Raw genomic sequence first — 19,459 nt, 5'->3', positions numbered from 1 at the left:
TGCCCTCACCACTTAAAAGGACACCAGTCAAACATATGGACACCCAGCGGGGAAAGCTGGGGAGGGAGGGAATGAATTGGGAGATTGGGATTGACATATATATATACACTAATATGTATAAAATAGATAACTAATAAGAACCTGCAGTATAGCACAGGGAACTCCACTTCGTTGTACAGTAGAAACTAGCACAACATTGTAAAACAACTATATCCCAATAAAAAATAAATAAATAATTTATATTGATTATTTTTATCACTAACTAATAAAAGTACACACACACACACACACACACACACACACAGAAAGGACACCACTCATTGGGTTTAGGGCCCACCCTGACCCAGGATGCTCTCATATCAAGATCCTTAACTAATTGCATCTGCAAAAATCCTATTTCCAAATAAGCTCAAGTCACAGGTTCTGGCTGGACATGAATTTTGCGGGGGATGCTATTCAACCCACCAGAGACCCCTTGGGCAGGTAAACTCCTGTGGCCTCACTTCCTGTCTGCTGAGGCAGGAGCCTCCTGAGAAAAGTCTCAGTTTCCCACTCCTCTCATGTTCAGGGCTCTGAGGGGTCCCTCGGAGAACCTTGGGCCCTGAAGAGTGAGTTCTGCCCGAATCACGCCAAGCGTGTCACAGGACTAGAAATGTCCCCAGAAAAGTTCCTGGTGGCAGCACATACCCTTAACACAACCCCTCCTAACTGCTGCCTGGAGAGGACACAGACTGTTCCCATCACTGTCCACCAGCTCCAGCTTGATGCTGCCGTAGGAAGGAGCCCAGGACGTTGTCATCAGGTTTGGGATTTTTTAGCCCTGGCGTTCCTCCCTTTCCTTGACCTATCCTCCAGACCAGAGGCTCTGCGGGGTGGATGGGGACTTTGGAAGGACTACGCACATCTTCCCCATGACCCAAGGACCTGTGTCTCAAAGCATCTGTGTTTACAGCAGGACAGGGACTAAATGTTTGTTTCTGGCAGGAATTAATATTGAGCTTATGATACTTAATAAAAACCAGACTGTACCCCACAGGGTCTCATCCAGAGTGGCGCCAGGCTTCCCAGTACTTCGGGGGAGGGGTGGTGGGGTAAGTGACCTGGTGCGGGGGGCTGCCCACCCATGAGGACCCACAGGCAGAAACCACTGGTAGAAAACAAACCACTGTCCCGAAGCTTCCAGACTCTCCTCCACACACACCTCATCATCCAGAAAGTGAGTGCGGCATGAACCCTATCTGAGCCCTGCTCCTCTCTTCCAGGACATTCTTCCTGGCTGGCCCACCTTGTTGTGTTTGTTTTCTATGCAGACCAACAAATGACCACAAATTTAGCAACTTAGTTTCTGTGAGTGGGGAATCAGGCACAGCTTAGTTCAGGGTCAGCCAGGATGGGAGGGGGGTCTCTTCTGAGGTCCGGGGACCCCTCCCAAGCTCCATGGTTGTTGGCAGGATTCATTTCCTTGCATTTGTAAGACGGAGGTCCCTGTTTTCTCACTGGCTGTTGGCCAGGACCCTCAAAATTCATGTTGAAATCCTAACCTCCCCAGGTGATGGTATTAGGAGGTGGAGCTTTTGGGGTGATTACGTCATGAGCGTGTAGCCTCATGAATGGGATTAGTGCCCTTATAAGAAGATACACTAGTGCTTGCTTTCTCCCTCTGCTCTCCACCACGTGAGGACACCTAAGAAAACAACCAACTGCAAGCCAGGAAGCAGGCCCCACTAGACAGCAGATCTGTCAACACCTTGATCTTGGACTTCCAGCATCCAGAAAGTTGAGAAATAAATGTTCATTGTTTAAGTCACCCAGCCTGGGGTATATATTGTAGCAGCCCATGCTAAGACACTCCCTTTTTTAAAATTTCTCATTGAGGTGAAATTCACATAACATAAAAGTAACCATTTTAAAGTGAACAATTCAGTGGCGTTTCGTGTATTCACAATATTGTGCAGCCATGACCTCATCTGGTTCCACAACGTGTTTATCACCCAGATAAACCCCTGTAAGAGCCCACCTGATTAGGTCAGGCCCACCCAGAATGCTCTTCTTTACGATGAACTCAAAGTCAACCGATTAGCAAGTAATGACATCCATCAGGTTCACTCTTAGGGGGAGGGGATTTTACAGGGTGTGTACACCAAGGACTGGAGATCTTCAGGGCCATCTCAGAATTCTGCCTACCATGCCTGTCCACCAAGGACCAGCCCTGAGGGGCTGCTTCCTCTCCCCGCTCTGAGCTAGCATCCACTTGAACCACTCACACCACAACACCAGCGATGAGGGCCTGAGCCTCGGGCAGACGAACCTGGGTGTGTGTGCTCTGCCACCTCCTGATAACTCATATCCCTTCTCAGCCTCGGTTTACTCATCTGTAAAATGGGGGTAATGACACAGCTACCTGGTAAATAAAACAGCATTGATTGAGCATCTGCCTGATGCCAGCCCTGCACTAAGTACTTTCAATACATTCTTCTGTGCAAACCTCACAACCGCCAATTCCTGGTACAGAGTGAGTGCCCAGGAAATGCTAGCGGTCATTATTACACTGGTGTCTGCCTCCTTTCCTTCTTTCCCATTCTTTCTAATCCCCCAACTTCTGGGCTCTTTCTGAGCCCCCATGAGGCTGGGAGCTCCCTAGGGATAAAGGGAATCCCGGATTTGTTTCTCCTCCTTCCTCCAGGCCTTTCCTGGGATTCTGTACCCCAGAGATGCTCTCTCTTAGCCTGCGGGCGTCTCCCCACTTCACACCTGACAGGACCAGCCAGTGATGAAGGCATTAAACACCCCTGTGCCCCCCACTCCCCACCAGAGTCCAGACAGTGAGACCAGGGGTCAGACAGTTTCTGGATGCTTCTCCCCCCAAAATCGGTGTGGTTGGCGGAGGGGTCCACCTGCTCCACAGCCGCTCCCTCTTCCTTCTCCTCACATGGGAGACAAGCTTCCCTGCGGCGGTCAGAGCATTCTTCATCTCCAGATTTGCTCTCCATCAGGTATTCCATCCTCCCTCATGGCAGGTGGAAGGGAGTGATAGGATCTGACCTGCGGGTGGCTGCGGGTCGGTCAGCTCTTCCCCCCGCGCTCGGGGCAGCTCAGGAGGCCTGAGAGTGAGACTCAGGAGAACGAGATCTCTGATTGTTCTCCACTGCCTGACTGCGGGCCCCGCTCTCCCCTCAGTCAGAACCCTCGTGTATGAAATCCTCCTGGCAACAGTTTTGCATTAACTGTCTTGGTTGATTGGCTGTTTTGGTACAGCTCTTCCAGAAAAAAGCACAGACAATGTGGCTCAGATTAAGCAGTATAAAGGGAATTCCTCAGCCTCAAAGCCCGGAGCTTGGCTCTGAGCAGGAGGAGGGTCCCCAGCCTCTTGTCTGATGTCCCTGGCAACTTGGGCAGTTCCCATGCTGGTGGTCAAGTTAGAGAAGTCTCATCGTTTCTGAAAGGTGGGGCCGAACGTCTCAGGGCAGCAGGCTCTCGGGCAGCGACATCGCCCAAGGTCGGTGGTCTGCAGTACTTACTCGCCTGGAGGGTATCCTTGGCTTTCATGGGCCACCGTCCATCACGTCTGCCTGGGAACCACCATGGACAGTGGCCTCAGTGAGCCAGGCCTTCAGGGCATTCCCGGCCAGGCCCTACCCTCAGCTGTCAGGATATACAGCCCTGGCGCCCTTATCCAGAGGGTGGGTCCCTGCCTCCAGACCCCAGCACACTGGCCGGCCTCCAGGGAGAGGCCTAGGCCAGCATGCCCACCTTCAACCCCACCCAGGGTTTTGAGCAAATCTCTTCTCCCCAGGCCAGCTTGCCTGGCACAGACTGTGTTCCCAGACATACCACCCTTGCCCTGGCAGCAGACCAAAAGCCTCCAAGGGGAGCAGGGTGGGGTGGGGTGGGATGGGCCGTGAGAGGCTGCTGTACCCGGCCAGTGGACACTGTGTCTCAGACACATGCCCAGCCCAAGGCCCCAGCAGCCCAGGACCCAGAATGTCCCAGAGCACAGTTTATGTCAAAGACAAAACCCCAGTATGATGTGACTTCCCTGGCGGTCCAGTGGATAAGACTCCGCTCTTCCAGCTTCCACTGCAGGGGGCGTGGGTTTGATCCCTGGCTGGGGAACTAAGACCCCACATGCCGCACGGCCAAAAAAAAAAAACAAAACAGTATGAGGGCTGTGGTCCAGGGTTTAGCAAGGGGCCAGGGCTGCAAAGGAACAGCTCTGGCACAAAGGACACAGGGCTGGTGTTCTGACTGTGTTTTCTTAGATTCTGTGCTTATCTATTTCACATCATTAATCTCAGGGCCAACCTACCAGCCACAGCTGTTTACATCTGCCTTGGCTCCAGAGCCCAAACCCCCCACCTCATCCAGCCCCCCACCACCACACCAATATTGCCTCACCTAAGTCACCCAAGCCAGGGACCAGACAAAGACAGACAGCCCCTATGCTGGAACTATTCAAACTAACCCATCTTAGGCTGTCCACCCTGCCCTGCCTTTCCCTCGAAAGCCCTTGGAAGCCCCAGCAAAGGCTCTGGTCTCAGCTTCTCTGGCTTCTTTCTGCCTCCTGGCCAAAACTGGTGCTTCCCCATGTGGCCCTGCATGGGGTGGCATGCCCCTTCTCTTCAGAAATGTAAGTAATAAAAATATTCTTTTATGGGACTTCCCTGGAGGTCCAGTGGTTAAGACTCTGCATTTCCACTGCAGTGGTCACAAGTTTGATCCCTGGTCAGGAAACTAAAGATACTCTATGCCAGTGTGGCACAGCCAAAAAAATAAAAATAAAAGTTCTTTTAATGGCATTGGCCTCTCTGTGTCGTCACTCAGTCGCCTCCATAAATTAAAATCCCAAGGGCATATTTTGAGACAGTTCGCTCACAGTCTGGATCTCTGGACATAATTGCAGGTCCTGGATGTTCACAACCAGGCAAAAGTCATAAGAAAGAATAATCTGTAGGCAGTTTCTGGAGCAGTCAAAGTTGGGGAGAAACCTCTTACCTTCAGAAACACCAAGGACCCCGGAGTTCCAGTGGTTCCTGAGACTCTAGGGAACCGCGCGTGCCCATGAGGCCCAGACGCACCACCTCCAGTGTGTTAGGCCAGGGGTGGTGGGGGCTGCTTCTCCACCCAACACCAGCCCTCTCATCCCCAGTTCTCGCACAAGAAGCCCCAAGACCCTCTTCCCAGAACCTTGAAACCCTCCACCTGACAGCCTTGCTCAGAGCCCACTCTTCCAGGTGGCCCTGGACCCACAAGTCCTTCGGTGGTCCCCTGAGCCCACAGAGCAATTAAACAACCTGGTGTGTGGTTTTCAATCCACCTCCTGTGATACTGGGTTGGTGTGAGTCCATCCCCTGAACTGGATTCTCCACCAGTGAGGCCTGCACATGGTGGCCCCTCAGTGGCACTGTTCCCCAGGTTCAGGCCCAAGGAGCCTAAGTCCCACTTCTCCCTCTCCCCACAGGGGCTGTGTGACCCAAGTGGTCTCGTTCACCTCTGAGATGTCAGGACCCTCCCTACATCTTGGATGGGGGCAGAGCAGACAGGAGGGACGGGAGGGTGACAGTGGGCAATCTGGCCAGCACTCCCCTCTGGCCAGTCCCAGCCTGGGCCAGAGTGGTCAGATTTGCCCAAGGAAGTCCTTTAGGACCCAACCCTGTCAATCTTGGGGGATCCTTCGTGGGTACGTGTCCCATTCCTTGTTGCTAGCAAAGCCAGAGCCCGGCCAGGGCACAAAGCCTTGCCCTGTTCTATGTCTTTCTTTAAGATAACATAGTCATTTCTTTCTCTCTGATGTAAAAGTCTCCACTTCTGGCTGAGATAGAGTAACAGGGGCTGGATTTACCCTTCTGCCTGAAACAAGTGAAAAACAGGACAAAACCTACAAAACTGTGGTTTTCAGACATTGGACAGCGGGCAGCACAGGACAGTGTTGCTGAGAGACAGGAAACAAGGAGGTGAGTCTCACAGTCACCCCCTGGGGCAGGGAGGGTAACCGAGGCAGCCAGGCAACTCCCCAGGAAGAAGAGCCAGACTGAGCCTGCAGGAGACCAGGAGGCTAGAATCTGCAGGAGAAGAGAAAGCCACAAACAGAGCGAGCCCAGAGACCTGTGGAGGGCCCCCCCCCAACGTCGGCTGAGGGCTGAGGGGCACAGGTATGGGACACGTGGCTGGGAACAGGGCATGCTCCCAACAGCAGAGCCAGCTCTGTGCGAAAGTTTCCCTTCAGCCCTCTTGTGGAAGAAGGCTCACTTTCCACCCCTGAACCGTGTCTCACTTAACTTCCACCCTGTTCCGTCTGTGGTCTGCATTCCCTAATGATTCCTTTATTTCCTTGGAAAACTAAGAAATATCTCCCACAAACTTCTCTCTCTGGCCCATCCCTGTACTGCTGAGTTTTCTATCAAGTCCTTTTTTAAAAAAATGGAGGTGAAATTCACATAACAAAATAAACGGTTTTACAGTGGACGGTTCAGCGGCTTTTCGTACATTCACAGGGTTGTGCAGCCACCACCTCTACCTGGTTCCACAACATTTCCATCCCCCAAAAGAGAACCCTGTGCTCATTAAGTGCTCACCCCCAGCACCCCTGACCCCGAGCCCTTGGAAACCACTGATCTGTCTCTATGGATTTGCTATTCTGGAAAGTTTGCATACATGGAATCATACAACATGTGACCTTTTGTGTCTGTCTTCTTTCAATCAGCGTTTTTTTCAAGGTGCTAATGTTATAATGTATCACTACTTCGTCCCTTTTTATGGCTGAATAGTATTCCATTGTATGGATGGACCAGAGTCTGCTTTTTCCTTCACTCATTGACGAACACAAGTTGATTCCACCCTTTGCCTCTTGAGAATACTGCTGCCATTAGCAGTGATGTACAAATTTTTATTTGCACACTTGTTTTTAATACTTCTGGGTGTATACACGGAGGGCTTGTTTTATAGTCACAGTTTTCTTAACCAGCCCTCCATCACCTGACCTCTGCCTGTCTGCCTCCCAACTCGAGGCACCTGCTGCACCCTCCCCCTGTGCTTTTCCTGTTACTTTGGAAGGTGATCCCTCTCCTCAGGGAGCATAAGGTGGACATGCAGGAAAGAGAGAAAAAGCGAGTTCAGAACTGGAGAGCCCCAGGGAGGAGCACAAAGAGCTCCAGGCCACCGGAGTGGGGGCTTCCTGCAGGAGAGGGAGGCCCTGGCTATGGCCATGCCTGGGACCAATGGTTCCCAGTGGCCCAAAGGGTGTCCCCAGGGGAAAAGTGGATGAAAAGGATTCTTTGGGTCCCAAGGCCACCCCTGACTCACTCCCCATCCCCCCTCCCTCCCCATCTTTCCACCTCATTCCCCACCTCCTACCCCCAACCCTCCCACCTTCAACCTACTCCCCACTCCCTACCCCTATGGACCCCCCCATCCCCCACCTGGCCTTTGATTCCAAGGAGGGAGTCCTCAGGAGTCAGCACTTGCCAATTTAAGAGGACACTTCTAGAAAGAGAGAGTCCCACAAAAATGAGCCACAGGGCTCATGGTGTGAGCAAGTCCCCAGGGCCCCACTGCACAGCTCCCGGGGCACAGATGGAATCCAGAGTCCCAGTGGCTGCCGTGGCCACCAGAGGAAAGCATGGAGGTCTGCACGCTGTCCCTGGCTGTCCTGGAGGCGGTGCAGAGGAACCTGTTCAGTCACCACAGTCCAGCAGCTGCTTGATGGGAACAAGGGACCCCGGTGGGCTGGTGAGTTGGGGGGGGGGGCGCGGCTCAGGCCTAGGAAGCCAGGAAAGAGGTGGGGAGCTCCCAAGAGATTCAGCTCATTGGAAGGCGAAGCTGGCTTTCCCTCCACGCATCACTCAAGCCCTCTCACTGTGGCCTGGCACCCTCCTGGGAACAGGACAGTCTAAATCTGTGAAGGGTCTCTGGATCTGGCTGGAGGGACAGGTCCCAGATGTGTCCACCCTGGGCCTCACAGGGACCAGCCATGGGGACCAGGAGGATCAGGTCTTTCCCCAAAGCACCCCTTATCCTGGGACAAAGCGGGTTCACTGGTGCTGCCTGAGGGTTCCCCCAAGATCCAGACTTCACTCCAGAGCCCATCTCCCTTCCCACACCTGGCCCTGCCCTGCAGCCACTCTTGGGAGCCTGAAAGGGGAGCAAGCAGGGTCAGTCTGCCAGGGCCTTCCAGCCCTGCCTGCTCTGACCACAGGAAGGCTGGCCCAGCCCTGGGAAGAGGGGCCGCCACTGAGGACAGGATTCAGCAGGTCGGTGGCCACAGCTGTGTTCTGAGAATCCCCAGGCTGGTGGGGCCTCCCCCGGGGGAGGGAAGGAGCCAGGCTCCGTGGATGGCAGGAGGAGGACGATCAAGCTACCGGGACTTTCTGGGGCTCCTCCCCAATCTAGAATGAAGATGCACGATAGCAAAGTATCTTGGAGCCAGTGGGAAGGGTGGATCCGGGTCCGATGCCTCCCCTGTCTCCAGCCTGATACAGGGGCCACTCGGGCCCTCAGGGTCTGCTCAAGGTCTCTAGTGCCTGTGTGTGCAACGCTCAGAGTAGAGGACACTGTCCTCACCCTGCTGGACCCCAACCCATACCAACCATGGCTAGAAGGTCTGGAGCTGGGAAAGGACCCCCAAGTTAGAAGCAGCCACCTCCCCAGATGTCTGCAAGCCCCCTCCCAGACACCCAGGGCTGTGAAGAGTCCCCAGCCCCACCCACCCCATCCCAGTCTGTCTGCCCCTTCTCCACTGGGAGGAATAGGAAGAGGGTAATTGGATCAGCATTGCTCACTCCATCTGGAACATTCCAAAATGGAAAACCGACTGAACAGCTGGAGAAGCAATTTAGGGATTTTAATTAAAGGCAGTGACTCTCCCATGGAGCCCCACCTCCAGGCACAGCCAGGAGGACCCCCACATCTGCCCTCAGTGTGTTCTGAGACCCAGCTGGGCACCTGGCGCTGGGCATTGGCTCTTAGGCCCAGTTTCCCCTGGGAGGGGGGGTGAACAGAACAAGCCAGTTCACTCTTTCTCCTCGCTGGTTCCAGAGTCTGCCTTCTGAGTTGAGCATAGCCCTCAAACCAGACAAACTAGTGCCCCCCAACCCCACAGCTCTACATCCAAGAAACTTCAGGAAGGGAGAAGTGGGTCATGGTGGCAGGCTCGGGAAAGGAACTCTAAGTCCCTCTAGGGAGGAAATGAGCCAGAGGGAGAGTATAGCTTCCGGTTCTAAGGCTGCCTCCCTCTCAATCTTCACCTTCTGCAGGGAAAGGCATTCCCGGCAGAGGGAACGGCATATGCAAAGGCTATGAAGTAAGAAAGACCATGGCAGGTGGAAGGAGCTGATGGGGCAGAAGCTTAGAAGCGAGAGGAGCACACAGGCTAGGGGGCGGGGGGGGGGGGGGGCATGCCTCAGAGGGCCTGAACAGCTGCAGTCAGACATCTGGTCTTCATTCTAGAAGCAAAGGGGGTGGGGGAGAAGGTTGGAGTGTTTTGTTTTGTTTTCAAAGAATGAATAAATTGCCTTCTTCATTTTTAAAAAAATAAATTTATTTATTTATTTTTGGCTGCATTGGGTCTTCGTTGCTGCGTGTGGGCTTTCTCTAGTTGCGGTGAGCAGGGGCTACTCTTAGCTGCGGTGCGAGAGCTTCTCGTTGCAGTGGCTTCTCTTTGTTGCGGAGCACGGGCTCTAGGCGTGCGGGCTTCAGTAGTTGTGGTTCGCGGGCTCTACAGCGCAGGCTCAGTAGTTGTGGCGCATGGGCTTAGTTGCTCCGCGGCATGTGGGATCTTCCCAGCCCAGGGCTCTAACCCGTGTCCCCTGCACTGGCAGGCAGATTCCTAACCACTGTGCCACCAGGGAAGCCCCATTGGAGTGTTTTAAAATAATGGGGACTGGTTTACTCTGAAGACACCCCTGTGGCTGCCGTGTGTGCAGAGAGCTCATCGCCAGAGAACAAAAGAGGTGACCTGAAGCCATCCGCTCATGAGATGGTGAAAGTTTGGACACGGTTATGTCCGGGAAGAAGAAGAAACACGTAGGGACCAGGCTGAGAACAAGGCCAGAGATCAGGGGCTGTCCTGCCTCCCCTCCTGTCCCTGCCATCCAGGACAGGCTGCCATTCCATCCCTAAGTGTGTCCCCGGTCCAGGGAGTGGGGACAGAGCTGCCAAGGCCAGTGCTCGCCACCCAGCGGGATTCCGAAGCGGAGCATGACCCCTCCTCACCATCGTTACTGCAGATTGTGCCAGCCTTCCCCCACACCCACATCAGAGGTCCGCAGCAGGGAGGAGGCTGTGGGTACGTCTCCTCGACATCTGCCCACATCTGCCACCACATTCCCACCAGCCCTGCCCCTGGCCTGGCCCATCTGATACAGACCTAAGGCCTGGGGAGCAGGGGTCACGGCCAGGTCCTGCAAGGGCCCAGGGCATGCCAGGCCTGGGCCTAAGGGGCCCTGGAGGTCATTGTCAGGGCATCTGGTGGGCATCTGGCAGACAGCACTGTGGCCAGGAGCAGGTGACAGTCATTACTGAGAGGCCCTGCATTTCTGGGGGGAGATGGATGGACAGGGCACCCCAGCCTGCCTGAGTCTGGCCTAACTTGGTTAAGAGCTGAGCTGGCAGCTGGGCTGCAGCTGGGTGTTCATTCTTGCCCATCCCCAGGGGAGGAAGCTGAATAAACACCACAAAAGTGGGGCATGGAGGGCCTGGGGGAGTGGGCGTGCCCTGCAGTCTGGTGGGTGGGGCCTGTGGTGGGCAGTGCCTGGGTAGGTGACGCATGGTTGTGCAGGGAGCTCCTTGGAGGCTGTTAGAAGAAACACGCTGGGACTTCCCTAGTGGTGCAGTGGATAAGAATCCACCTGCCAATGCAGGGGACACGGGTTCGATCCCTGGGCCAGGAAGATCCCACATGCTGCGGAGCAACTAAGCCCATGCGCCACAACTACTGAGCCTGTGCTGTAGAGCCCATGAGCCACAACTACTGACCATTCGTGCCTAGAGCCTGTGCTCCACAACAAGAGAAGCCACCACAATGAGAAGGCCATGCACCGCAACGAAGAGTAGCCCCCGCTTGATGCAACTTGAGAAAGCCCGCACGCGACAACGAAGACCCAACTCAGTCAAATAATTAACTAATTAATTAATTAAAAAAAAAAGAAAGAAACATCCTGCACACGGGAGTCACCTCATACCCACTGTCCAGAGATTCCACCAGGTTTCCAGGAGGGAGTGTTCAGTGGGCACAGGTACACAGAATTAGCTGAGGTCACGGGTGCAGCCTGAAGAACCGGACAGACACAGCTTTAATCCTGCCCCACCACTCAAGCAACCTGGGCCCTCAGTTTCCCCATTTGGAATATGGGACAACCCAGCTTGGCATCCCAGGGCTGAGAAGAGAGCCTGAGGGTGGTCTCCAGAGTCACCAGGGCTGAGCTGTATGTCACTGAGCAGGCCCCAAACCTCTCTGAGCCTAAGTTGCTCACTTGTGACAGATGGCCAAGTTCACTGCCCACCTCGAGGGATAGACAAGGATTGGGTTTTTAACCACTCCCAGCATGAACAGTGCCCAGTAATGTTAGCTGGTAGGATTATCATCCCCGCAGGAGGTGGCACCTCCAACCCCACCCTCCAACCCTCAAGGGCACGTAGAAGAACACAGATCCAAACTTTATTTTGTAAATATTTCTCTCTGCCCAGCCCTGTGTACAGGGCCTGCTCCGGCTGGGTGACAGGCATAAATTAAGGTCACTGAGCGTCCCCAGGCAGGGCGTGGGTTCCCCAGCCCCATTAGTCCCAGCCGAAGTCCTGGCCGGTCATTTGGTAGAACTTGCGATTAAAGGGTCGGTAGAAGGCCCGCAGGCGCTGGACCATGGCCTCAGGCACACGCGGGTGGGGCCGGCCCTTGGACTTGCCCAGGCAGCGGGGACGGCCGCTGCCCTGGGCCTTCTTGAGGCAGGGGAAGCCCTTGGTGGCGTTGAAGTAGAAGTGCTTGTCTGTGACGACCCGCTTGAGACCCAAGAAGTCCTGCACGTGGCCCAGCTCCCCAGCTGGGTCGCTGACCAGGCGCTCGCCACTAACAAAGAGGAAGTGGGACAACGGGAAGTAACGCAGCCAGTTGTCCAGGTGCTGGGCGTACAGGCCGATGCGCACGGCACTCCAGGCCGTGTCCACGGGGCCCAGGCCTCGGCGGAAGGCCAGGGTGCCGAAGCTGGGCAGGCCCGGTGTCTTGGAGAGCATCTGCGCATAGTCAGAGATGGCCCGGGTCACAGGGTTCCGCACAACCACGATTAGCTTCGTGGCCGGGGACATGCCGTGGATGCGGCGTGGGGCCTCCCGGGTCACAAAATAGCTGGGGGTCTTCTCCATGGTGATCTGCCCATCCAGGGTGCGGGGCATCAGGCTCCTGTGGGAAGGTGGGTGGAGAGGGGGGCATGAGCAGGTACTGGCTCTCCTCCAGTCCTCCCATGCTAGACCGGCCCCCAGGCGCCCGAGACTAACCTCCCCTTCCTCCAGGGAAGCCCCATACCTACAAGACAGGCGAGGCTCCCCATCTCCCCTTCCCCACCAGGCCCACCCATCCTAAGTGTCTGGGTGGGCAGCCTGGGGTGTGGGCCGTGAGGGCGCCCAGCCTCAGCACAGGCTCAAAGTAGGGGCCCATCCTCCAAGGCTATCCACACCCCTCCCAGAGCTTGACTGCACCCCAACCTTGACACTGCTGTGCCTCTCACCCCAGACCCAGCACTCCCAGACTTGCCACCCACAAGGCTCCACCCACCATCCCCACCCCCACAGGCGCCTGCACTGTAATTACCCCAGTCACACTTTCATTAAGTGGCTGATGGTGTCCCCTGAATTAGGCCATTAGTTACTGACAAGTGTCCCCAAAAATGGGCAGCTGCCCCTCCTATCACTCCCTCCCCTGCATGGCGTCTCCCGCCTTTGGTGGCAGCCCTGCTAATTCTCCCCGACCTGGGCCCCCCAGAATGCTGAAAGCCACAGCGCAGCCCAGGACACTGGAGAGGTCATTGAGGCAGCCTGAGGATCTGTCTCAAGACCCCAGCTGCCTGGGTTGCCCAGACCCGGCTTGGAACCCATGGTGCAAGGCTGCAGCTGCAGCATTTCTGAGCAATCCTCTCATTCTGACCAGGGGTGGGGGTTGGGGGGGTGGAGGAACCTTGGAACCATCCCAAGGTTCCGGGGGAGTCGGCTGGTGACAGACCCCTGACAACCCCAAATCTGGGGAAGCCCATCCTAGCACTCCACCCAGGCAGTCCAGGGACCCTGGGTAGCATCCTGAGGCCACCCTGCCAGCCAGGTAGAACAGGGTGGGGAGGGGCAGGGTGCAGCAGCAGGGCCAGCTGAGCAAACAGCTCCAAGGGAGGGCTGGGAACTAGGTCAACAGAGGCAGAGGCTATCAGGCTCTGTGCTAGGGACGGGGTGGGGGGTGTCTCTGTCCCCCATCTCTGAAGGAGCTGCCCCCAATCCCACTGACAGCCCTCAGGACTGGCCCCAGCCAGGAGGGTGACACACAGGACAAAATTCAGGTTTCATCCAGCCTAGTGACCCCCAGACACGAGCTTCTGAGAGACGGTCTCCTCTTCCTGCTCAGGCCAGGTGGACACCCAGGTATACAGGCACACGAGTTGGCATGCTCAGCTTGGAGGGTGCTGATGTCGGGACTGGAGAACGTGCACACATGAGTCCCAGGCATGCCGCCAGCTCCCCTGACACCACCCTCTTGGCTCGGGGGAGTGGGGTGGGCTGCAGGGTCTGCCGGCTGTGGGAGCTGCCCCTCCCCTCAAACTAAGGCCCTGGGCAGAGCTGGTCTACAGAAGTCATGGGAGATAATTCTGCTCCCGCCATGTCCCAGGAGTGATCTGGGACTCCTTCCACCCCACTCACTGCCCCACTTGAGGCTCAGAGATGGAGCAGGAAGTGTTGGGATGGATGCCGGCTGCAGCTGCTGGGAGGCGGTGTTGGCTTGGCTTCTGCTCCCAGGAATCCAGGTGGGAATTGCACCCAGCCCTCCCTGTGAATAAGTTCAAAGAGAACTTGGGTGGGAACAAGGCCAAGGGCTGAGGTTCAGGACTGCAGCCTGGGGTAGCCAGCTCAGGGAACCCCCCTTCCCACAAGAGGGAGGACAAAAGAAGGCGGATCTCCCCGCACTGGACCTCGATGCTGAGACCCACAGACATAAGCCAGTGCCGACAGACGTCATCAGAAGTCACCGCCCTCCCTTCATCACCCTCCTGAGGGAGGGAACCAGCCCTGACTGCTCTGGGACCCTCCTCACCGACCTCTGACACCCCCTTCCCATCCCTTTCCTCCCCCAGGTGCCCAGTGACCCCAGGAGCACCCTCTTTCCTTCTCCAGGCTGGGCTCACCTGGTTCTGAGTATCCCCACCCCTTCCCGCCTGCCTGGGGGGAGGGGCTGCAAGGAAGCGGATAAAAATTAGAGGGACCTTAGCACCCACTGCTATTTTCTCTCCAAGGAAGTCAGAGGAGAGGAAGTCAGGGAGGTGCCCACAGCCCCACCGTGGAAGGGGGATGGGAACGGGGATGGGGGAGGCTGACTTTCCAGGCCCACTCTTGCCACAAACCAGCTTTGAGATCTGAGATCTTTGGGATCAATTACTCAACCTCCCTAGGCCTCAGAAGCCTGTCCCCAGCCAGCCAGGCACAGAGGAGCGGGGGATGGGGGCTTCTTGGGGGTGGGAGAGACTGGGGAGAGGATGAGAGGAACAGGACTCTGACCCCCACACGGCAAACATCTGACAAGTTGCTCTGTGGACACTCCCTCCCTGCTCATCTGGTCTGCATTTCCCTGCGGCTTCCATCCAGCCCCAGGCAACTCTCCCTCCTCTGTCTCAGCCCCACCCCCACCCCCCTATCCTGCACCTCGCCTGGGCCTCATCCAGCGGGGCCTGGGACTCAGCAGAAACCAGCTATGGTTCCTGTCTGGAACAACACGGTACCAGGAGCCAAGGGGGTGGCCCTACCTGTATCCCTCCTGGTCTCTGTGCTTTTCCAAAATACTAAGGTCAAAGTACAGCCCCCACCTGCCCCCAGACAGGGCGCCCCCTTCTGAACTGAGACCTGGGGGTGTTTGTCTGTGTGACCCCAGCACCTGCCAAACAGAAGGTGCTCAATGAGTCAGTGACTAGATGAACAAATGTTGTGTGAGCTTGGGGACACTTGGGGGTCACGGTCCCCAAGAAGGAGGATCCTCAAGAGCCTGAGGGATGAGCTGAGGCCCAGGGAGGGGGACTGGTTTGGCCAAGGTCAACTTTGAGCAGCCCAGCACCCCTGCCAAGGCCAAGGGAAGGGCCAGAGTCACTGCCTGGTCACAGCCCAGTGGGAACAGGTGTCCCAGAAAGTCAACTGGGGGCACTGGCCACTGCTCCTCTTCTCACCGTCCCACACCCCCACCAAGAACAGGCTCTGGAGGCTGGGCCCAGGGTCCTGAGAGCAGACAAGGCCACCAGACCCTCCCTGCCCGGGGGCTGGGCATCCTCTTTGCAGCTGGGGAAACAGGCAGGGGTGGGCATTTTCAGAGGTTCACTGCACACTCACGGCTGGTTGGAAGGACAGTCAGGTTCAGAGGCACAGGTGCCTGTGAGCAACACCATGCCCACGTGCACACACATCAGCGCACAGCCTCGTCCCTTGGAAGGCACGTGGACACACGCACTCCAGAAGCTCAGCCCTGCACCAGCCAGTGAAGGGTCAGCACTAGCCAGCCCCGAGGGACAGCTCCAGATTAAAGGGGCGGAAGCCACGGACCTGACCCTCTGCCTCCTCTGCAGCACCCCTCCCCCCAGTGTGGTGGCTGGGCCGAGGAAGGAGAAAGTCTCCTCTACCAGACTTAAACAGGCTGCTGAATCATCCCACTCCCATCTCCGGCCTCAGGGACACCAATGTCCCAAGAGCCCCTCCCCTGTGCTGAGGATCTGACCCCGAACCTGGGTCCAGCTGGCTTCCTCTGAGGCCCCTCAGGCTCCCCAGACCAGTCCCCCAGAGCTGAAGCATGTGCCCAGGGAGGGCCTGGATAGGCTCTCAGGATCCCTGGCTGTTTGGGAGCCTTTTTAGGTCTAAACCCAATTCTAGACTCTCCTGCAGCCCCTCATTAGCCCAGCTTATGGGGTCAGTAGTGAGCTCTGAAATTTGTACTATGGTTAACAGTGTGTCCTTCCCCTTCTCCATCCTCCTCCTTTCCCCCTCCTCTTCTTCCTCTGCACAGAAGTGAGGAATTAGGGATGCTTTCAGATGCTGAAGCACTGTCAGAGTGGGGTAGTGGTTTCTCCCTGAGTGTTGAGAATGCAGGGATTCAGACAGTCAGGTCCAGGGATGGACTCACCTCCCCCGTCACCACACAACTTCCCTAGACCTCTGACAGCAGCAACCCTTCAGAGTTCATGAGCCAGAACCCCCTGTTCTCATTGGGAACCCTCCAAACCCATAAGTAATTCTGATGCAAAAAAGCAAAGATAACAAGGGTGGGGGCAGGGTGGAATCTGGGTACAGAAAAACTGGTAAACCTGGAGGTAAAAAGTCTCAGTCCTGCCACCCCCAACTCACCACTAATTCACCAGGTGACCTTGAGTAGGGTCTTCTCTGGCCCTTAGGGGCTTGGCCCAAGCTTGGGGATGAGGCTGGTGCTGTGGGGAGTGGGGTGACTCACCCTCCATCTGTAAGCTCTCATTTCCCCGAAGGAAGGGATAGAGCGCTGAAGCAGGCTTGTACCCGACTGACAGAGGCAGAGGGCTGGGCCTCACACTCAACCTTCGGTGCTAACCTCGGCAGGGAGGGGCTGGTGTTTGACCAGCCACCAGGACAGGTTACTTCAGCTGCGGCTGGGTGCTCCCCCACATTCCACCACACCCCCCAAGGCCATACTGGGTGGGAGTCAGGGCAGCTACAGAGCCCCATGACATGAGGCTGGGGTCCCAATTCCCATCCCTGGGCATTGACTCAAAGGCACCCTCCTCCTTTCTAAAGATCAGACTTTCTCCAGACACCCAGGACTATGGAGGATTCCTCTCTCCAGGATCAGGGGTCTTAGGTGTGGGGAATGGGTTGACAGATACTTTCTAGGAGGCTGCAGGGAACCCGGAGACTCTTTCTTAAGGTAACTGACCAGAGTTCAGACACGTTCCCCTCAGGGATGCAGGGGAGAGGGCCAACTGAGCATGAAGCATTTCTAAAGCACCTCAGACCCCACAGGCTCCAAACTACTTCTCGCTGGAATCGCACTCTAGCCCCGAACCAGGGCTTTCCCTGGAGTTTTCAAAGTTTCTGGGAGTCCGTGGCCAGTGACCGACCCTCTTTTCCATAAAACCTGCTGCAGGAGGGCCGCGTCCTCCCGGCCAAGCCTCAGCCCCCACGCAGGCTGGTCTCAGCCCCTGAAGATGCCTGGAGTCCTCGCCCCGCGGGGTCCCCAGTGAGACCCCTGGGGCACACCACGCGGTTTCCCGGAAGGCACCCGCCACGAAGCCGATGGGGCGGACGGGACGAGCGCTCACCGGTACCAGGCGAGGCCGCGCTCGTAGCACCTGTCGAAGAAGTGGGGCTCCGAGCCGAGTGCGCGGACGTCGGGGTGCAGCCGCAGAAACTCCAGCAGGGCGCGCGTGCCGCCCTTCTTCACGCCCACGATAAGCGCCTGCGGGAAGCGCCGGCGGCCCGAGCCACTGGCCACCGGCAGGCCGGACGTTCCGGGGCTGCGGGCTGCGCAGGGCGGCTCGGCGGGCGCGGGGGCTGGCACGGGGATGCGGCCGGCCGGCGGGCAGCGTCCGGGAAGAGCGCAAAGGCAGTAGGCTCCGAGCACCAGAGCGGCGAACAGCAGAGGCGCACGGGGCGCCCGAAGCGTGGCCCCAGGCCCGCCCCCGGCTCCCTGGCTGCCTCCTGCCCCGCCGCCCAGGCCGCCGCTACCTGCCATGGGGCCACACCGCTCCCAGGCCTGGGAGCGGGGGCTGCAGGAGGGCGCACATCCCCGCCCGCGCCGCGCTCAGTCCGCTTGCGCCCGGCTTCTGCTCTGCGCCCCACTGCCCAGTCTTCTGGGAGCCGGGAGGGACCAGTGCTAGGGCGGGCTGCCCCGCCCAGCCCAGAGGCCCCGCCCCGCTTGAACCACTGCTCCACCCGGGACTCGCCGGCACCTACGGGCGCCGCGGCGCGACTCCGAGCCTCAGTGACTAGCCGGACGCGCCCGCTCGGAGACCCCAGGCCCCAGCCCGCTCAGGATGCGGCGGCGGCAGATTGGGACGCAGGACGGTGACAGGACTGAGCTGCTGGCCAAAAGACCCGCTCTTAGAGGGCCGATCGCTGCCCCTCCCTGACGAGGGCCGGCAGATGCGCGGGAGGAACAAGCGGGCCAAGAAGTCGCGTGCACCTGGCCCTAGTGAGCAGAGGGGTTCCGGGAAGGTGGAGGGAAGTCTGCGGCGGGAATGGGGCGCATCTTGCTGATAGTTGGCTTGCCATTGCCATGCGTCAGGGTCACGGGCAGGGCGGTTGAAGAGGACTAGCCAAGTTGATTCCCATTTTAAAGTCTGAGAGACAGGCTCAGGGAGGACAGGCGTCTTTCCCAAGGGCCCAGTGAAATTCAGACCTCAGTCTTCTGACCCTTTTTACCATGTCACACGGTCTGTCTGTGCAGCCTAGTCCACCTGGTGTTGCCCTGGGATGTCAGTGACCCATCTCTGGCACTGGCAAAGCGGCTTCTATTGGAGATGTGAAGGATTCAGGAGACCTGTGCTGGGGAAACTAGAAGGAGGAGCCGGGGTCCTGTCCTAGGAGCTTCCTCTGAGGGGCAGGGAGACTCAGGGGCCACTCCCAGTAATGAGACCTGCTGGGCGCTGGACACTCTGCGGGAGTTTTACACACCCCCAGGCTCACTGAACCCCCAGCCCAGCACAAAGAAGGCAGAGGAGAGCTGGCTGGGAGAAGGTGAGCACAGCCCCAGGTAGAGACAGAATGGAACCCATGTCCTGCCTTTGCCTCTACCCCAGGCTTCCTGGCCTCAGGGTTGGTGCAGGTGGGCATGGGCTCCCCGAAGAGGCCAGCCTTCCTCCAGCCAATGCCCAGAGACTACTGCCCTGGCTTCTGCTGGTTAATGGGCTGTTCCTGAGCCTAATGGTATCTGGATCTAAGGGCAACCTGGAGCACTTCCCCAGGGCAGGGGCCTCCATGACCCACCCAGAGGTAGCCTTGGCCGGAAGAGGGCTCTGCAGAGCCAGTGGGGTGAAGACCACTGACCAGGCCCTCAGCCCAGTTCCCAGACGCCATGCCTGCATCTGCTTGTCAGGGCATGACTCAGCCAGGAGCCCTGTCTGTGGGGTGTTGGCACAGCGCTGTCTGGGGTACATGCCGGTACATGCAGGGTCACAGGAAGTTCTTCTTCTGGTCTAGCTTAAAACGGGATTTGTTCCAGACAGTCTGGTTCTCCTTAGAGCCACCCACTCCACCTGCAGCACCCACCCAGAGC

General features: G+C 57.3%; 1 protein-coding gene across 1 annotated transcript; it reads right to left on the bottom strand.

Moving 5' to 3' along the window:
- Positions 1–11,105: 11,105 nt before the first annotated feature.
- On the bottom strand, positions 11,106–19,412 carry HS3ST6 (heparan sulfate-glucosamine 3-sulfotransferase 6). Its single transcript, XM_027117840.1, has 2 exons — positions 17,505–19,412; positions 11,106–12,385 (listed from the first exon to the last, which is right to left on the bottom strand). The coding sequence occupies exons 1-2, from the start codon at positions 17,915–17,917 to the stop codon at positions 11,770–11,772; spliced, it is 1,029 nt and encodes a 342-aa protein (XP_026973641.1). The 5' UTR covers positions 17,918–19,412; the 3' UTR covers positions 11,106–11,769.
- Between the last annotated feature and the right edge of the window lie 47 nt (positions 19,413–19,459).

Source organism: Aethalodelphis obliquidens, unplaced genomic scaffold (genome assembly GCF_003676395.1).
Source record: "Aethalodelphis obliquidens isolate GAN/ISIS:26980383/991018 unplaced genomic scaffold, ASM367639v1 scaffold18, whole genome shotgun sequence".
NCBI lineage: Eukaryota > Metazoa > Chordata > Mammalia > Artiodactyla > Delphinidae > Aethalodelphis > Aethalodelphis obliquidens.
This window is presented reverse-complemented; position numbering and strand designations above follow the sequence as displayed.

Excerpts from the sequence above, each read along its gene's own strand:
- HS3ST6 (XM_027117840.1), bottom strand. The coding sequence starts at position 17,917 with ATGGCAGGTAGCGGCGGCCTGGGCGGCGGGGCAGGAGGCAGCCAGGGA. Across the intron at positions 12,386-17,504 it reads CGCGGCCTCGCCTGGTACCG|GAGCCTGATGCCCCGCACCC; the intron begins GTGAGCGCTCGT and ends ACCTTCCCACAG.